The sequence below is a fragment of the Anabrus simplex genome, chromosome 1 (assembly GCF_040414725.1).
Source record: "Anabrus simplex isolate iqAnaSimp1 chromosome 1, ASM4041472v1, whole genome shotgun sequence".
Classification (NCBI taxonomy): domain Eukaryota; kingdom Metazoa; phylum Arthropoda; class Insecta; order Orthoptera; family Tettigoniidae; genus Anabrus; species Anabrus simplex.
The window spans coordinates 176,796,886-176,818,528 of NC_090265.1; the positions used below are offsets into that span (position 1 = coordinate 176,796,886).

A 21,643-nucleotide genomic window follows, 5' to 3' on the forward strand; every position below is an offset into this window, starting at 1 on the left:
CCCATAAAACTATACATACTGTATATACATTAGTCTAGCACAGGAAGTGTATTTTAAGACTTCTCACTTCTGCTCACAGGCCACAGGAATCTCCAAGCGAGCACCATATGGCTTGTGTCAAGCTAGGTGTGTGTCATATAGCTTGTGTTAAGCTTGGCGTGATTAGAGCTTTTGACAGCTGGCGCAGCAGGTCGCTAGTAACTATTGGACTTTTAATGTGTGTTGTGAGGTTCTTATCATGATGGTTAAGTAGGCTACACTACAGCGCAGATAATATTTTTGGAGTTTTATTTGCACAAAAAGAAGAAACCCATTAAAAAGTGCTTTAAAAAATTCCATAGACAGTTTCACAGTACTACAGTACCATCAAAACATTATGTACAACAGCTCATACACAAGTGCCATAGTACTGGTTCCATACCTTATAAAAATAAAAAATACAGCAAAGAAGAACAGCTCTCACACAGGAGAGTTCAGAATATATACAGGCAAGACAAGTCAATCACTTCAGAGAGTAACACAGGACACTGGTATTTCACATTTGTCAGCATGTAATGCAACAAAATTATTACATTTATATTCTGGACTCATTCAGTCCATAACATACAGTCTACAGATTTAATTGCAGGAATAAGATTTGCAATTGGCTAAGGAACAATGTTCACGATAGTATAGTGGATCCGAATATTCTTTTTATGAATGACAAAGCATGGTTTCATTTGAGTGGATATGTCAATTCACAGAACAATAGGATTTGGGATAGAGAACCCACACATTTTACAGCCGATACCTCTGCACGATGTGAAGGTGGGTGTATTGTGCGCTATTGGTGCCAGACGATTTATCGCTCCATAATTTTTTTAAGACACGATTACTTCCGACCATTGTATTTACAACATTATCGAACCATTTTTTGCTGAACTGACTGCAGAAGAAAAAACATACGGCTATTTCCAGCAAGATGGTATGATAACCTATATGGCGCATAGCTCTATAATACATTGCGGGTAGTGTTCGAAGATAATCAGATCATCAGTAAGGCTTATGCCCCCACCCCCCTCATTTGCCTGATTTAAGCACCTGCAACTTTTATCTATGGGGAAATCTCAAAAGAAAATTTTACAGGAATAATCCTCGAACTGGAGAAGAATTAAAAATCAAAATTAGGAACATTGTGCTTTCAATCGGTGTTCATGAATTGCAAAGTGTGTTTCAAAATATCATAACAAGATGTGAAGCTTGCATCGCAGCTCTAGGAGATCACTTTTAACATCTTCTGTAAACACTGGTGAATTTAGTTCCATTTACTACTTTATTTGTTTGCTTTATTTATTTATTTACAGTATTTATTTATTTATTTATTTATTTATTTATTTATTTATTTATTTATTTATTTATTTATTTATTTATTTATTTATTTGTCCTGAGCATGTGTATAGCGGGTGAGTTCAGTTTTATTTAGTTTCTACAGGTGTAATCATGCCGCTTCTTCGAGAAGATTACGTCCGCTCACCATAGCGGGCACTGCGCTCGCCATCACTGCTTCTCTGCACTCCCATACCTCAGTACTCCACTATGGTCTTAAATTATACTCCCAGTACAAGGCTACTTCACCAATGAACTTGCATATTCTTTTGTGTCTAGAATCTGACAAGCAGCATTTAGGGGCAATTTATTTCAAATGTTATCTCATACTGTTCTAAAAGCAAGGAAGTGCATTTATTATAGGTCAAGTGTCTATAAATATTTGTGTATTAGCCAAGAAATTTCTGTGATAATGTGCTCCTTCCTTTCAGTCATGTTTGTACTCAGCTGATCTTTTTTTTTTTTTTCCAGGAAGAGAACATACTGCAACATTTAAAAAAAATTTTTTTTAAAAATCACAAAGAATGTCATATCATATTTCCAAAACTTACCAAAAGAGCATATTTGGCTGTATTCATGTCAGAATAGGCAGCAACCTCCAAGTATTCTTGAATTACACGCAGTAGACGTTTACTCCATCGGACTAGGTTTAGTCCCATGGATTCAAGAAGTAGTGGAAGTGATTCAATATATGCCAATCTTAGATCACAGCGTTGTTCCAGTTCCATAGTTTGTAAGATGATAAAAAGTGTATCATCAAACCTTGACCACTGCAACAAAATATTTTGATATAATTCATATATTGAACAAATAAACAAACAATTCTTGAGGGTATAGTTGAGACCCTATGGAAACCCTATAGGTGGGAGGAAGTGCTGTTGTTCCATAAAAATAAAGTACAAACAGAAAATGAAGGGTATCACAACTGAGTTCATGTATGTTGTTTATATTATTAGTATCACAGTTCAGGATATTATTATATAATGTTAGTATTAATTCTGTCCACTATCTGAAGCATAATACTACTGTCCATCTCTCTGAATTAATAAAATCCTCTACATTCACTTAGAGATAATTTCCTACAGCTCATGTCACATATTAGAATCTAGATGTTTTGCTGACATCTGTGGAGCAGTTATACAATCTTTCTCTATTGAAACTGAAAACCTACAACCTGTTTTCCAGTCATTGACCGGGTCAGGGATGGAAATGAATGAAGCAGATATAGGCTATTAGTACGATGGGGTCGCCACTCCCAAAGTGATTTATTAATGACTGATAGATGCTATGAAATGAGAATGGAGAGTGTTGCTGGAATGAAAGATGACAGGGAAAACCGGAGTACCCGGAGAAAAACCTGTCCTGCCTCCGCTTTGTCCAGCACAAATCTCACATGGAGTGACCGGGATTTGAACCACGGTATCCAGTGGTGAGAGGCCGATGCACTGCCGTCTGAGCCACGGAGGCTCTCTTTCTCTATTATAAAACTAATATCCACTTAATGGAAACAAATTACAACAGTCACTGTGGCCAGCAACTTCTATGATGCACTGAAGATCTGCATGACCTCTAAAATTTTAGCGATGATATCAAAGTCAAGAGAAAAGATGCCATACTGTTCACAAGTTGTGATCTGCACTAGAGAATTGTGAAATAGACCGCATAACCAGAGTATGCCCGACCGGTCAGGGAGTGACCGGCAAGTTCACAGATCCGGTCAAATAGTCGAGCTTCCAGTCTTACCGTTGTGCAGGATATTAGCAGTTGCATGAACTCTTCTCCCCTTTAATAGTGAGAGACACTAGGAGGAAATACATGTTTCAACGTTTGAAGTGGTTATATTACATGACACGAGTGCTGAGATACACCAGCATATTTTATTTTCATTTCATACCTATGTTTTTGGGCTTAAAAGATGCGAGAAAGAGTTCATATCCACAATTCTATGCTTTTCTATGTAGCTGAGTTATAACAACGTATCGATAACACTACTGACCTAGTGTACATAGATTATGAACACTAGTTGCAATAGTTACAATGATGTAGGGAAATTGATGACACTAATTCCAGACAGACCCCTAGCCCAAAACCACATCCATGTTAATTCACTTTGCCACACTAACAATGCTACTTAGAAATTAACCCTTTTAGCATAGAACATATGTATGTAGAGTCCTCAGCTCAAGACTAGTTGGAACCTCCTCAGTTCCACCATTAACTGTTGGAAGTAGTCTAGATGTCAATAAAGCAGCACATGAGAGAAATGAAGAATGAGGTTGTTTCCTGTTGCTTTCCTCATTGGGCTAGAAGGTGATGTTATGTATCAGTCTGCCAAGCCTACTGAAATGTATACACCAACCAACTCATGAACAACACTTTCCATACATCACAGGGACTAGCTGCATAAGGAATGACACTACCACCATTGTTCATGTCGCCAAAGCCAAGGATGAGACCAAGACAGAAAAATGAAAGTAACAAATTTGATCTATCCCATACCAGGAGCCACACTATTGTCTGCACACTGTACCTCACCAGAAATGGATATAAGCAGATACAACATATAGCAAAATAACATACAAAATGCCTTAGTATTTGCTCCAGGCAAAACATTTACTTAAAAGATTTACTGAAAAGAATAAAAACATTTTAACACAACATTCTCAACATCATTAGATAATATCAAATATTGCAATATATTTCAAGATATACCTTTATATGGAGGGAATGGATTTTTATGTAAATATATATCAATTTAGGAAACTAACATTATTTATATTTTGTATTATCATTGAAAACTTCAGCATTTATTTTTCCATATTTTGGAGCTTAGTACTTATTCTCCATATTCTTAGTCATTAAAATCAATATAGTCTAGGATAACCAGACATCCCGTTTTTAACGAGATTGTCCCTTCTTTCAGTAGTCGGTCCCGTTGTCTTGACAAATCTTTGACGGAACACAAAATGTCCCGTTTTTTACACATTCGTCCCAATATATCCCATTTTCTTGAGATATTTTAATTCGTGAGCAATTTTGCATACATGCTTACATTAGCAACGAGCTTCATTCTTCATGCTTAAATTATTAATTTCACTTGTTTTCTTGTTTTTCTGTAGTTCAAGATTGAAATGTTATATGAGAGATGGCGTCAGCAGAGTGACACTTTATAGGAAGTGTCGAAAATGGTTTTGAACCGGCAGCTTAACCTTTGCCAACCAACCAATACTATAATGCCCTTTTCTACGGAAAATCTGCAAATATATCTCTTTCCTAGGGTTAATTTCATAGGCTGTGATTAGCATTATACTGTACATGCCAAAGCATGAGGAGCAGCAAATTTGTAACATAACACTGTCAACGTTGCATGCAAGGAAAACTTGTATATATGGCAAATAATAGTGCTTGGTACACGAAAAAATGTTGAGATCCCTTCACATTTACAAGCACGCATCTTTCAGTACTCTTCTGTCCTTCACTGTAACGAGTTGTTCTGTACTTTTTTTTAAATCAGTGGTTGAGAATACCAAAATGAAAGAGTAATTTCACAGAAGCATAAAAGGAAAAATTTCCTATTCTTAAGGAAGATCAAGATAAGTATTGTGTACCTTATGCAAAGGTGTGTTTTCTATTGAGCATGGCAGTCGAACAGACATATCCAAACACATGCAAAAGAAGAAGCATAAAAAATGATAAATGGGTTAAGATCTTTAGTATTACGGACAGTGAAAACATTGAACAGAAATGCACTGTACCTTTGCTTTGATGATTCCAGGAACTAATGCAGCCTTTCAGTACAGAGCTTAGAGAGAGTGTTTTCAGTTATCAATTGTATGTGGTCAGATGAAAAGATCAGGCTCAATGTTGAAACTGTTAAAGCTATGATCATGACCAAGACATATTTCCGTGATGTATCTTGCAAAAGTTTCTAAATATTTTTGTTAGGACACCCAAACCTCTTGAAGGAAATTCATAACTTTTTAAAGTATGTATCAAAGAAAAACTGACCCAGATGCTGGACGTGAAGAGGTTTTCTTAGGCAAAGATTCAGTATAGATGTAATATTTTTTTAAATGTATTTGTTAAGTTGTATAATTTTTAGAATATGTTTGAGAGTGACTACTGTGATGTGATTTAAGAATTTGCAATATACCAAATCATACTTTAGTGATTAGTTTTCATTTTCAAAATCTGGTCACACTAATATAGTCCATATTTTGGCTAAAATGTGTTAAATGAACAGACTGTCTGTCCCATAATTTCATAACTTGGAAAATACAATTTATCAAAGTGTGCAAGTGGTTTCCCGATTATTTTGTAATTCGGACATTCCCTTTCATTGCTTCATACTTCCATCTACACTTACCACTCATTCACAGTTTGAATTAGCAGTGAGATGGATCATAGTGTACTTGTACATACCACTATATCTACAAGTACAGTGTATTCAGTTGTATATTGATATTCATTGAAGACCTACAATATGCCTAAAGTAGCACAGTCAACCAGTTTAAAATTAAAAGTTACATATCGGAATTTAAAAATAATGCTTTGTCAACTGACAGTAAGATATTATTTTTGTAATTTGTATCCGTACATAGTGACATCTACTCAAAGGTTCCTGGTGCAAGAACACATTCCAACCAGTAAACATCAGGCTAACAAACAACAAAATTTCAAGCAGGGATAATTGTTTCTGACACAACCAACAACTTTGACTGTAATTTCCGAGTTCAACACCGATCTCTCCTGTGCTCTTAACTCTGCCGACATCCCTCTCTTCAAACTGAATAATCGGTGGTTCAGGGAATTCCTCGAGAAATATACTAAATGAACTACACCAGATAAGTCAACATTGAAAAAAATTAATTGTTCAGCCTTATACAATGAAACTGCTCAGATACTAAGACAATAAATTAAAGACGGTTCCAATTTGTATTTCCGTTGACGAAACCACAGACAAAGAAGGCAGGCTGCTCGGCAACTAACCATTGGTTTGTTAAGTGAAGGTTACTGCAAGTGGATACTTTTACACTGTGATATTCTAGAAAAATTAAATAACAAAACTACAGCAAAACTGTTCAATGAAGCTATGGGTTTCCTGTAGCCACAGGGCATTAAGAATGATAAAGTATTACTTTTTATTAGCGATGCTGCACCTTATATGATAAAATCTGAAGAAGCATTATTTGTTGTATATTCCAAGGAGACTCGTTTAACTTGTGTAGCACGTACCTTTCATCATATGGCAGAAGTGTTAAGAGGCAATTACCTCAAAGTAGATTTGTTGATTTCTTTAGTGAAAAAAGTTTTTTCCCTAAGCCTACAGGAGGGTTCATCTTTTGAAGGAAATGTACCCAGGAATTCCACTGCCACCTAAGCCAATTATAAACAGGTAGGGTACACTGCTTCAAGCGGATGAATAGGCCTATGGTGCTGAATATCACACTCTATTAAGAATGATTTACATTCTGTCAACTCAAAGATGCACCTCAATTAAAGCTGCAAAAACAGTTGTCTGCATCACAAGTGTGCAGAATGACTTAAGATACATTCAGCATAATTTTTCATGTACTCAAAGGCTCCAAAACTCTCATTTGACACCTTATGAAAGTTTCAAAATTGTGAATAATACGGTGGAACAACTGGATCATGCTGGAGGTAAAGTTGCAGATGTAGCAAAAATGAAGATGGACACTGTACTTTCAAAGAACCCTGGATATGAAGAAAATGGAAAGGTTGCTGCAATGTTGTGTGGAGATTTGAGTGTGAAGTTAACGATAGACTTAAAACCCAGTAGACATTGTGAAGTTCAAACATGCCTTCGTTACCTCTTCTGATGTTGAACACAGTGTCAGTCGATTTATAATAATGTTACTGTGTTTAGGTTCCACTTCCTACTTTTTTTATGATTTTTGGAAATGCCAAGGTACCAGAATTTAGTCCTCCAGGAGTTCTTTTACATGCCAGTAAAGCTACCGACACAAGGCTGACGTATTTGAACACCTTCAAATACCACCGGACTGAGGCAGGATTGAACCTGCCAAGTTGGAGTCAAAAGTTCAGCATCTTAATCGTCTGAGCCACAGTCAATTTAAATCTGTCCTCAGACAGTAGATAATTCACTTTCCAGCACTTAAAGAACATTTTGTAATTCATTATTTTGGTAACAGAGAATAAAAGATTGTGTATTCTTCGAAGTTCATATTAAATTGAGAAATGCGCCATTATGTTTCATATAGATGTACAGTACTTTGTTCAGCTTCACTGAACTTTAATATTAAACAGAATGGTTGTCTTTTGTAATTTTAAGTCTATATATAATTCCTATTTAAATAAAAATCACTAAATATACAGGGACATTATTTTATCCATTCGGGGGATTCTAACTCACCCGGTTGCCTGTCTTCCAGCAAGCACTTTGCTGTAATGCAGCCAGCGCATGTTGTCACACAAGATTTCCTGTACTTTATGAAGATGATATGTATAAATACATGCTCACTTAATGAAAATGGCATTGGAACAACACACTGAGCATTAAACCTGTGAACACTTGACTAAACTGAACCATACACTGATAAAGCTCTCAGCAGACTGCATAGGAGGAGAGCTTGTGGCACCGAGAAGCACATAACGGCAAATGGCTTGGCGGGAGACAGGCTCGTAGCGCAGGTGAGCGGGCGAGTGAGAATCTCCCGAATGGATAAAATTAGGTTCCTGTACATGTACCTATTTCATTAATTATTAGTACATATAGTTATAAATACTTATAAATAACCGACTAACAAGACTACTGCCACACGGGGCAGAATGCTGGTAATTTTAAGATTGAAGAGGCCTAAAGAACTTAAATACTTTGACATTTGCAGTCGGTGAAATTAAATTATGGTTAACTTCTGGAAACTTAATTTTTGAAACAAATTTATGTTTAGAATATGCAGATCAAGTCTGAACAAACAATATAGGCTCCTGGCACTAAAAGGTTTAAATGACAGGCATACAAAATTGCTAGATAGACTAGGAATCTATTTCAATATTTCAAATTACAATGTATTTATAATAGATGATATTGAAATATATCTCTTGTTTCTATGCAAATTATTGGTGGATATCCTGCAATACATCATGATTTTCAGTGCACAATTTATCCAGAATTGCAAAAAGAATTGTGAAATACATAGATAATTTTAAAAAATTGCTATTTACATAAAAATTGGTGAAAAATTTGTAAAGTGACTCAATTCTGCAATATATTGTGACTGTAAAACAATCATAAATCATATAATTGACATAAAAAAATTACTTATATTGTTTCTACCTTACAGTTTATAAGAATTCATGAAAAACCATTTGCAAAAATAAGGGGCTCCTACTGATGATTCAAGTATCTGTTTATCTAGCTTTCTTCTTATCCAATTCATACCATCTCCAGACTCAAAATCTACAAAATGGACCTCTCTAGGAATACAGATGCCTGTCCCCCTGGTGAAGTGAGGAAATATTCAGAACTGAAAAGAAATGGATCTAGTAGAATTATAATTGACGGGATGAGAGTTCATCTGCAAGATGGCACGGAGTGAGGTGGTCGAGTCCATCACTGACTCTTTTTTCTGTTACTCTCTTCTCTCACATAGCCTAGCATTGTGCTTAACCTCTGTAAATGTCCTTTCTCTTAGTTTTCTCTCTGGTTGATACAAAGATGTTATGTTGCATGAACTCACCTGAATCTTTTTATCTTCATTATGGTAGCCTCCTTCAACTTTGTCCAAAACTGTTGCCATACATCTAATAAGCGGACGCACCTGAGCCACTTCTCTTACATAAAGAATAGGTTCCAAAGCCTTGTAAATGACATCTCCTTGCCCATACCAGCCTAATGATGCTCTTGACTGGAATGAGGAAACAAAATTAAAACAACATATTCTGCTGAAAAACAATGATCAATAGAAATAAAATACTTCGAGCGATAAAAGGGTCAAAACTATTTCAAAGAAAACTACATATACCAGAATTATTTCCCACATTTTTACACTAATCAAATAATAACACAAGTTTTCAATGTACCATATAACATTTTTCGTTTAATGACCTGCTCAGTGATTTCCTAACATTCCTGACAGGGTGATCTCAGAAAAATTTCATTTTATAAAAATCAGGTAATGGTCAATGTTTCCAAAACTGTACCATGTCTTAACTCCAATAATAATAATAATAATAATAATAATAATAATAATAATAATAATAATAATAATAATAATAATAATAATAATAATAATAATAATAATAACAACAACAACAACAACAACAAAAAGAATTATGAATCAGAAGAAACCTACACAGAAATATAGTTTCCTTTATTCATAAGAGTGCCAATGGTAACATACAGTATATATTTCATCCATTAAAAGAACATTATTAATGCCATACACTGATGTGTTTCAAGTTGTGAATATGTTCCTGCCTGATACAAATTTGGGAATGCAGCCATTTATGAAAGAGAACATTCTCAAAAACTTAGTTTGATTTGAAGTCTTATATGTGTATGAGTTTTCTCACAACAGCAATAATTAAGAACACAATGAACACAAAATATCTCATCAATTACATTTTCTGTGTTTTACATTTCTGTTGCATACATTGTATTAATTTGTTTCTAGTCTAACGAGAAGTGAAGAAACTGTACCCCATATAATTATACTTTGGTACTTTGTGATTATCCATCTATGTGGATTTATCGCTAAAATGAATATCACTTTCATACTTAACTGTGTTAGAAGGGAGATATTTTACTCATCATCATCATCGTTGACCATCTCCAGTTGCCTGGGTGTGGTGTATGAGCCCCCTCCATCTTTGTACATGAACCACTCTTCTCTTGTAATCTTCTCCCAATCTTGTCCTCTCTCCTTGACATCTTTCTTCACCAGATCGTTCCATTTTCCTCTGGGTCTGTCCACTGGTCTTTTTTTCTTTTACTTCTCAGTCATATTCTCTTCTTGCAGTCCTGCTTGCACTCATCCTTCTTACATTGCCAAACCACTTCAGACTTGCTTTCTGGATCCTCTGTAGTAGGAAGTCTCCTATTCCTACCTCCTCTCGGACTTTTTCATTCCTGAATTTCCTGGTCCTTCCTAATCTTCTGTGTCATGTTGCATAGGAATTTTATTTCTGCAGCTTGGAGTTTCGAGTTGTCTTGCCTCATTATATTATATATCAATAAGAATAAATTTCCACCTATTTAATACTATATATTTGCTTTAACCCACCAGTGGTCGCTATATGAGCAAAATGCTCACAATGATTAAAATCATTTGCTCTTTTATACAGCATGTAGTTTTGAACTTGAGCCCTGATGTACCTTCACACTGCAGTTTTGAGAGAAGGGCGGATGCACTGAAACGAACATCTGTGACCTTGAGAAGGGACAGGGAGGGAGGAATTATCAGTGACCATCAATGGTGAACATTTTGCTTCACGCACAACCAGTCACGTTGGCGCTAATGTCTGTGTGTGTTATAGTTTCGCTATTGTTGTACGTTGTTTCATAGTTGAAACAGGTTTTTGCAACTTATTGCATTAATGTGTTGTGTAATTAATGCATGACGATGGCTTCAAGTCATGACATTTTAGCTTGGTTTGATGAAATTTCTAGTGATCAACTCAAGAGCGAAAACAGTTACTCGGACTATGAAAGTGAACACAGTAAACATAATATGGATACTGAACAGTCTGAGCCAGAAGAACGTGCTAATGGAACCATACCTGGAGAACAATCTGTAGCTGGCAAACAACATATGTTGGAGGTACATGAGAATTTCATGTTTAGTGACAATGTTTTTATAGGGAAAGATAAGGTGACAAAATGGGGCAGACACTCACCACAAAGAAATCCACGCTCACGTACTTGTGCTGAAAATATAGGGTCGATTGCAGAAACGATGACTAGTTTTAAGCCTTAGACAACAACTACCTAAACAACGTTCGGTTCGAACCCCACAGTCGGCAAGCCTGAAGATGGTTTTCCGTGGTTTCCCATTTTTGAACCATGCAAATGCAGGGACTGTACCTTTATCAAGACCATGCCAGCTTCCTTCCCACACCTAGCCCTTTTCTATCCCATCATCACCATAAGAACTATCTGTGTCGATGCGATGTAAAACAACTTGTAAAAAAGTCTATGTTACGCACGATGTTCCATTGCATGAACAATATTCAGCCAGTGTTTAGCTAGATGTCCTTTCAAGTTTCAATATTGGTTTGAAAATGGAAATAGAAGTATCTTCCATGCAACTCTTTGCTTGTCGTAACCAATGACATTCGTCGGTGCGCGGCCCAAACGTTAGTCAGTTGTCATCTTCCTACACATTACACAAATATGGCTAAACATGAGCATGACTTGCCCACAGAGAAGAATATCGCTTTCAGTGGAAATGTAATTTCATAATATTATCGAGACTAAAGTGACACGCCACTGTACGAGGAAGTGTAGCATTGATTATAGTATTATTATGGTAAGTGTAATCTAAATAGCATCGGCAAAAGGAACATGAAACTATAGTACTGTTTAACCGAATGAGTTGTATAGAGTCCATATAGATCTAGCTTGCATTCTGGAGATCGCAGATTTGAAACACATACGTCATGGTTTGAAACACACCATCGCCAGCCCTGAAGATTGTTTTCTGTAGTTTACCCACGTTTACACCAGGCAAATACTGGGACTGTTATTATGGCCACGGCTCTTCCTCCCCAGACCTTGACTTTTCCTAAAAAAATAAAAAAAAATCTACATGCTATTGTGTGCTTACTTGTTGGTAAATACAATGTAACTGAATTCCTCTAGGCTAATGTATGTGACAACCCTCTGACAATCGGGACAAGTTTTCCGAATTGAATATAGTGGATATGATCTGTTATTCCAGGGAAATTATCCCAAATATAATAACATACATCGGTTGCCAAGAACTGTAGTCAAGTTGACAGTTACTGGACTGTCCCTTGTGTAGCCTCATCAATCAAGTCCCTTATGTTATCTCTTGAGAAGCGAGATCGTATTTTATACTATATCTCCCCCGTATATTTCAAATGAATTGCTGTGATTTCATAGCGGACGACCCACAGGTGGCCGTCGGACTAACCTTCCTTCCCGGAATCGTCTTAACGTGATAAAATGAATTATATGTTTCATGGAAAATAAACTATCATTCATAGTTTAAGACATACAGACCACAACATAAACACACGAGCCGCAACCCCATTACATAACAGCGCGGGCAAGCCCCCACTACCTGGCTGTGACACATACTTTCCAGAATACTCACGAGACAGCCAGGGCTTACGTCAGCCAGAAAGGCTAGGATATAAAAGGCCAAGATCAGGGCCACTCTAGTAGTGTAATTTCTGCCTGGGAGACTGATTACCTCGGATCGAGTAGGGGTATTTCAGTCGCCTTGACAAAGAATACTGCAATGTATTCGAAATGTTGGCAAACTGTACGTGATGTGCAGACAAGTACAACATGGTTCAACCCGAAAATTAAATTAAATAATTCTTCACACCATGGAAGCTTCACTTCTAAGAAACTCTCATTGTGATTCACTCTTAAAATTTGAGGTTAAACCGTGTCCTCGGCAGTGTTTAAACAAGGCCGGATGAACAACAGCTTTAGACAGTGTCTAAGTGATAAGTAACGTCTCTGCAATGCGGCAGCCATACTCAAACATTGTTTAACCATAAGTGGTGGTGGTGGTGGTGGTGGTGATGATTATTGTTTTAAGAAGACGTACAACTAGGCAACCATCCTCTATATAACACTAATCAGAGAGAAAAATGGAAGGGATCCAACACTTCAAAAAATGAAGGTATCGGCCAAAGGAAGACAAGGGCCATGAAGGGTGTGAAAATGAAAGACTCCCTAGGCCTCCATATGTAATACCGTCGGGGTCAGAAAGGAACAAGAGTTGACCAAGGGAGGTCAGATAGGACAGATGAAAGTGAGGAGCCTGGCACAAGTAAGTGGAAGCAATGCCAGGTCTCAGCTAAGGGCCTCGTGGTCGCCAACCTACACTCCAAATTTCAGAGCCCCTGGGTCCCCTTTTAGTCATCTCTTATGACAGGCAGGGGATACCGTGGGTTATTCTACCACCTGCACTAAATACCGTCTCTGCAATCAGCCAATAGTAACCCATCCTCCTTGTGTAAAGGGCATTGTGAAAGATGCACTCACTATTTCAGAAAGTTGGGAATTGTTTTTACCAGATACAATTATAACCATTTGAGATTTATTACCATTTGTAATTTTATTTGTAATTTTTAGTGTTCTTTATAACCATTTGAGATTTATTCTTATGTTCATTTAATGTGTTCATTTACGCTTGAAATCAGTTGGTATTTATTATGTAAACACGTCATATCATACCGTGAGCATTTTGCACAACACGCGACCACTCGCGTTACTTTCATCCTAGCGACCACTGGCGGGTTAAGCAAATTAATTATTTGTAGTAAACGTTTCATTCTTTAGGAACACCTTCAGCTATATTACTTTGCATAGGCCTTGGTGAAATTACAAGGAATTTCCTCTTCTCAAAAAACATCTTAAAAAGAACCTTGTTATGCTTAAAACAATATTAATTCAAAAAAGATGAAAATTATTAAAATATATTAGGAGGGTTGAATGAAGTGGTGAAGTGAGAACTTATGTTCTAACCTAATTTAAAAAAATTTCTATTCACTTGAACAGGTGTTAAAAAAAGATGTCTTTGTAATTTAACCTAGGCCTATGCAAAGTAATGTACCTGAAGATGTTCTTAAGAAATGAAACATGTACTACAAATAATTAATTTGCTTGAAGCAAATATATAGTCTCAAACAGGTGGAAATTTACTCTTATTGATTTAATGTAAATACGATTTGATACAAGAAATGAAGCTGATTTCTTTCAAATGAGGTAGTTTCCAAGTTATACGGGAGGATGGATGTATAATATATATTTTTTTTTAAATCAAACCCCATGGCACTTAACACCCTTGGCCTTCCCAGCGACCGCTGCTCAGCCTGATGGCCTTCAGATTACGAGGGGCCGTGTGGTCAGCATGACGCGTCCTCTCGGCCGTTATTCTGGGTTTTCGAGACTGGGGCCGCCATATCACCATCAGATAGCTCCAGTGTTGCCAACTTATATTTTCAAGATCCGCTAAATACTACTAAAAATCCGCTAAAATTCCGCAAACAAATCCGATCTCAAATAATGGTAATGGGCAATAATGACAACAATAATAATAATAATAATAATAATAATAATAATAATAATAATAATATAATCTGAGGAAAATTCTCGGCCCCCGAAAAACAGAAGATGGATATAGACTGAGGTCACGCAAAGTGACAGAAGAGCTTTCCAACATTGCAGCAGACATCCGCAAAAAGACGTCTGAAATGTTATGGGCACGTCCGCAGACTGCCGGCAAGTAGAGTGACACACAAAATTCTCACCTACATAGAACATCTAAAAATTATTCCATGGGTACTGGAAGTGAAGAAGGATGTGGAAAAAGCCCAGATGAACTCAAATGACACCGCGGACAGAAACCTCTATAGGAAAAAATTAATGGATGGAAAGTGCAAACAGAGAACGAAGTTAAAAAGAAGACTAGGCAAAGTGGACAGAAGAATGAAAAAGGATCCACGGAGAAAGGATGAGAGCTGTTTGGCAACTCAGAAAACAGAATCGAGAGCTTTGCGTGATCCATTGGGTCCATACACAAATGATGATGATGATGATGATGATGGTAAATGTTTGTACTCACCTGATCTGTGAGTTCCACTGGGATTAACCCCCTGCCTGCAAGCCGGCGAGCTAAAACTTGTAGGCGTTTTAGTACCGGGGGGGCAAACTAGGTGAATCCACTACCTCAAGCGCCACACACAGAACAGACCAGTTCATTAAATGGTCTTCCTTCATAGCATAAATATAAATGCTACTTTCTCACAGTTTCATTATCTGTCGACTTTCGTCAGCTAAGAGTTAAGTACCCTTTCCCCAAGCATTACAAATTTATGATACCATGATCTCATAACAACAAATCCAAATAACATGTTTTCCTCGTGTGACTGCTAGCTCCTGACAAGAAATACGGAATAGCTCAGAGACAGACTGGAGTACATTTTTTTTAAAAGTAAAATGGATAAAACGCTAAATTCCGCTATAATAAATCTAGAATTCCGCCAAAAAATCTGCTGTCTGCTTAATAAGAATGTGATACACCCCAAGTTATTGCAGAGTAAATCACTGATTTCAGAGGATAGTTTATATTGTCTCGCGTCTAGTTAAATTTTGGAAAGACTATTTATTCCCATGTAAATTTTTAGCGAGGAGGTTATCATTTCTCTACATGCGTTTGAAATGTTTTCATGATACATATACGGTTAGGTTAGCCAACGCCGTTTGAAGAAGAAAACTTAAATGTTTGCCAGAGAAGCCTCTGGAGTGATACTGCAGAGATGCCAACTTTCAAGAAAGGCAATTCGTAATGCACCCGCTAGGGCACGGGGGGGGGGCAGCCGTTTAATTTTTTCCCGAGATCTTACTAATTTACATATCATTGAAAAATCAATGAAAAACATACAATTCTACCAGATGTAACAATTTAAAGACTGGCATATAAAGAGTGTATGATTCTTGCTAAAGTAAAATGCGATCTGTAGTACATATCTGAGTGGAGGCTGAAGGATCATTTCTTTGTTGAGTACTGCACTTGCTCTTTCTTTTGATATCATGTGCATCCTCTGCACTAACACAGCACTTAGCAGTTCAGAGTTCATACTAGCATGGAATTCAGTCTTGTTCTTCATCACGCGCATCTGAAAAATCGCAGCTACACACACTACAAAACACGTGCGAATGAGATTTTGAGAAACGCAATAAACAGCGCCATACATTCGAGTATTCCTCCCTAAATTTTTTAACTACTTTTGGTTTATTACCGTACTAGTGTCACTAGTCATGGTAACGTCATTACAACGTATTTTCCTGCATAAGAAATTGCTTCATTATTTCAAACCTTTTGTATTTTGTAACATTAGCATATCTAGAAGAGAAATATATGTAAATTTGGCAAGCAAAATCGCAATAAATACTTCTTCAACAGTCACGCACACAGTATTCACAAAGAAACTGAGTTTGTCACCACTTTGACGCCAAAACAAACACAAAAGAACTCGCATACTTTGTATTATGTCTGATCATGTGACGAACAAAGACAACAACTCCGCACTTCACAGGTGCCTATTTTTTCGGTACTAGAAGCACACACTGCGTTCGGTGCGTGGAAACTCGAAATATTCTTAAACGAGGGACACAAAGGGGTTTAAATGATTACTGAGAAATCCGAAAAGAATATTCTGAGAATTTCAAGCTGTAATGGCATTCCTTGTGTATCCTTTTGAACACTTCATACAGTTAGATTTAAAAATCAACAAAAAATCGTAATTTGTGGTATGTGATTCGTACAGATGTAATTATGGTGGGTGAATCGTAATTATTACGGTTGAATCGTAATAGTTGGCATCTCTGATTTACTGTACTGTATTTCTCCGAATCCAAGATGACGTCTTTTTCTCAGAATCTCGTGAAAATCACGGGCCGTCTTGAATTCGCGGCCTAACAGTAATGAACACCACTGGCAACAAAGACTGGCACCTATTGCAATAACGACGCTGCTTCTTTTCACCCCTGCGTGCGCGTAGACAAGACTCACTAACGAACACCCACCTTTAATAGCCACGGCAACTGATTTTACAGTGCCTCTGTGTAACGTCACTGGATCTTGGGAAATGGTGAAAAGAGAATGACATTCTATCAGACTCTGCAAAAACGTTTCACAAATCTGCATAATGGCATCAAAACATGCGAGCCTTCGAATTCTTAGAAAGGCCATGGCTCAGTGGCAGAGTTATAATGCGTCTACTGTAGACCTAGCTGACGCTTAGTAAAATTCAGTTTTAAAGACATAGGGATATTTTATGATGGATCGTCGTATTGTAAATATACGTGGAATAGGTAGCCTATTGCTGGCAAATTTTCAACGGATTCTCGTCGATATTATGATGCCAAGTTTCAGGTGATGTTTATTAAACATTTAAAATCTGTATATTTTGTATTGAAAAGGTGGACTTTAATAATACATTAGTTTAACTCTATTGTATTAAACACTCGGAAATGTAGAATAATTGTGGGGCCGCAAGAAATACGGCATAGGCCTAACGAAAGCCAATATTCTGCATTAGCGTGAAGACAAAGATAACTAAAACATGCATACTGATGCATTCAGTGGCCCGCAACAAGGACGCTTTAAAGAAGTCGAAGATGAAATTGTGAGGTATGTGCTCGAAAAACGCAAGGGCCACACCACGGCGCAGTAAACTTGTTTGTTGACCTTCAACGCCCGCAATTAGGCCTATATATCGCTAGCCGCTGAAGTTGGCCGAACCTAGCTGACGTTGAGTAAAAGTAACAGTTTTATAGACAGCAAGAATATTTTCCTGATGGATCGTCATATTGTAGAGACGTGTGGAATAGATATTGCCGGCAAATTTTCAACGGATGCTCTTCGATAATATGATGCCAATTTTAAGTTAATGGTTATTAAATCCGCGGAAATAAAGAATAATTATGCAGCCGCAAAAAAATATGGCATAACTGAAGCCAGTGTTCGGTGTTGGCGTGAAGACAAAGATAGTCTAAAAATGCGTACTGAACAAGAAAGGCATTCATATGACTTACGAAGTAATTTTCAAGCCTGATTAAATTTTTTTTTAAGGGAAAAGTGGGGGTCGTATTGCATTCAGGGTCGTCTTGGATGAAATTAAACATACACTTTCACGTAGTATCGGATTTCGGAAAATAACAAACAAGGAAGCCATATTGTGGATATCATCCGCAAAAACTCTAGTTTAGAACAAACTGATTACCACTTCATAGCGATTTTAATGTGTATGGGTTTTTTCCCCGACTTTTACAAAAAATCGCATATAACGACAATCCGCTATAGTGAGTAAATTTTCCGCTGTTATGAATTAGCTATAGCGGACTTCTACTGTACCTATAAAGGCCACATGTGGTCAATTTGACTGCTGCCGCTTACTGATATATATCTAGCATCTAGGATCTGGAAAACGTGAATGTTCAATATTTAACTTTAAAACAACTTAGTTAACCACTGGGATGTATTGTATAGAGACCAATATATTGTTAAATATTAATAATTGTTCATATTCTCTTACTTCTACTAGATAACATTGAAATATTTTGGCAGACTTGCTATTGTATGCCCTTGTAAAAATTTATGATAAAAATAAGTCTCTATTTGTTCATAAGCCAATTCAGGCACTTGACAAGAAATTTATGGAAGTGATTACATTACATGAACATCTTCCACAAACTACTTTGTTGCACGAAAACAGGTGTCAGAGGTTTTGTTCTGTTTACAATTGGAGTTCACTTGACATTGTCGTCGCTTACGACTGGCACACTGGACCTGGGTCTGAGGCACAGGCTGAAGTGTAGAGAGTTCAATCAAATCAAAATCAGATCTTAGTTCTTATATTACTTCAAGAATATAATCATGCCGAGAGATCAAAATCAAAATCTCTTTATTTGCAAATGAGGTGTCTACCTCGGTGGCAAATGGTACACTAAAATACATTATTGTCAAGCACTAATATTAAATTAACAAGAGAAGAAAATTTTCCTATAATACAATATTATACAATTTATGCTAACAATGTTTTCTTTTTTTTTTTTTTTGCTAAGGGCTTTACGTCGCACCGACACAGATGTCTTATGGCGACGATGGGATAGGAAAGGCCTAGGAGTTGGAAGGAAGCGTCCATGGCCTTAATTAAGGTACAGCCCCAGCATTTGCCTGGTGTGAAAATGGGAAACCACGGAAAACCATCTTCAGGGCTGTCGATAGTGGGATTCGAACCTCCTATCTCCCGGATGCAAGCTCACAGCCGCGCGCCTCTACGCGCACGGCCAACTCGCCCGGTAACAATGTTTTCTATTAAACACACAGCTCATCCTTAATAAATTTATAATGTTTACAAAATTCTACTTATAATATCTCCTGTACTACTTACAAATATAGTCAACTGATATACAGTATGTGGAATTACTTCAAATGATACTATACAACTGGTATAAGATTAATATTTACATTGCATTTATTTATTTACCTTTTTTTTTTTTTTACCCGTTCTGGATCCTAAGTAGCATAACGACCTGCTGCGCCTTAACCATAGCCCCTTTTGCCACCACTTTTCAGAGTTCCTGAAGGGCCTTCACAGCTACCGTAGTGGTCCCAGGGCCCTCGAAGTCCCCACTGTACTTCACCCCTACAGGCAGTCTCCTACTTTGGCTGTCCAAACTCCTTAGACCAGGGGATGGAATTAATTTATTCACACATTTTTTTTTTTATTTACAATAACCTGCACTGGTCGAATGCCCTCTAACACTTCATTTATTTTCTCTGTTGCTGTTTATACTCTTCTTGAATATCTGTACAGATTTTGGAAAAGGATCAAACACTACCCCTGGTAAACTGTTCCACTCCTTCACATCCTTCCCAATGAATGAAAATTTACCCCAATCGCTTCTGCTAAAATTCCTTCTAATTTTATATTTGTGGTCAGTCCTGCCGATATAATTATTTTCCAACTGAAGCCTCTCACGGATATCTCCCCATGCTTCTTCTCCTGTACAGGCTCTATATAATCCTATAAGTCTGGTTTTCTCCCTTCTCTTACTTAAAGTTTCCCACCCAAGTTCCTTTAACATTTCTGATACACTACTCTTTCTCCTGAAATCCCCTGTTACAAATCTTGCTGCTTTCCTCTGCACACTATCTATTTCTTTTATTAAGTATTCTTGGTGAGGATCCCAAACACTGTTTGCATATTCCAATAATGGACGAACCATACTCAAGTAACTTTTTTCTTTTAATTCTTTGTTGCATCCTTTAAGTAGCCTCATTATGACATGTAACGATCTGTATGCTTTTCCAACAATGTCATCAATATGACCCTTCCAGTGCAAATTACTTTCAAATCTCACACCTAAGTATTTGCACTTGCCATCTTTTGGGATAACTACCTCATCCAAAGTATATTCAAATTCAGTTTTAAAGCTCCTGTTTGTAAAAGTTGTAACAGTTGATTCTCTGTCCCTTAACTTTCTTGTAGACTATCCATGAATTTATTGCTGCTAGATATAGAACATTGTAAAATCCAGCCCTAGTGGTGTATTTACACGCCATTTGATCAGCTACAAGCACACCATACTGTGTTCAGCTATAAAATTCAGTAGTACTAAGGAACTTCTTGTTGTCATCACTGACTTGAATGCTCGGGTATAGAGTGCTTAGCAGAAGCACATTCTTGTTCACTTTTCCTTGATATACTGTGAGAGTAGTGTGATCTTCCTTCTGAAGTATAACAGCCTCATACATATTCATAAATGCATTTTTTGACTCCGCGATTTCCTTCCTCACTCGAGTGATTGTTCCAACTATACAAGTTTCCTTCTGTTTCAGTCTCTCAGCCAACTTTACCTATGTAAAAAAGTTATCAGTGGTCACGTTATGTCCTTTCATTAGGTATGGGTCCATAAGTTTCATGATATTTTCAGGCAGTGACTTATTGGCAGATCGCATTTCGTCTTTCCCAAAATAAGGAAGCCCACTGCATACATACTTAGAATCAATGTCTACTAGTAGCCAGAATATTATGCCAAATTTATCTGACTTGTTGGCCTTGTACTGCGTGAACCTGCACCAAGCTTCGCTGGGGAAGAGTTGTTCATCAGCTCTGACAGTCGCTCCTGGTTTATAGCATGCATAACAATTCTCAATAAATCTATTCCAAATAGCAGACGCCAAAGCAAATTTATATGTATGCAAATGAGTGGACCGAGTTTTACGGAGATCAAAGCCCAAATACCTTAGTATTTCTTTGAACCTGTTTCTTGCCATGGTGTTAGTGAAAACCAGGAGACCCCATGATGAAGACCACATATGATCTACGGCTAGACTAGTTAAGTTTATAAGCTCCACGGGCGTATAACAAAGCAATACATCTAATTCTTCCAAAGAAATAGACCAGTTATTATCCATTGTCTGTTTACGAGCTTTGGTCTCTGTGCACATCCTTATAAGCAGTGATTTAGTTGGAACAAAATATTTACAGGAACTCACCTTATTAATTCAGCAATTTCCAAATG

The 21,643-nt window shown here is 37.1% G+C and overlaps 1 protein-coding gene across 1 annotated transcript in view; it reads right to left on the minus strand.

The window, feature by feature from the left end:
• The window catches only part of LOC136863601 (TELO2-interacting protein 2), a 100,837-nt gene that overhangs the window by 11,239 nt on the left and 67,955 nt on the right, over nt 1-21,643 (minus strand). Inside the window, exons 4-5 of the mRNA XM_068225765.1 lie at nt 9,087-9,254; nt 1,917-2,135 (exon numbers count right to left, since the gene is read on the minus strand). Of these exons, the coding sequence (XP_068081866.1) occupies nt 1,917-2,135; nt 9,087-9,254 (387 nt within the window). The remainder of the gene's footprint in view (nt 1-1,916; nt 2,136-9,086; nt 9,255-21,643) is intronic.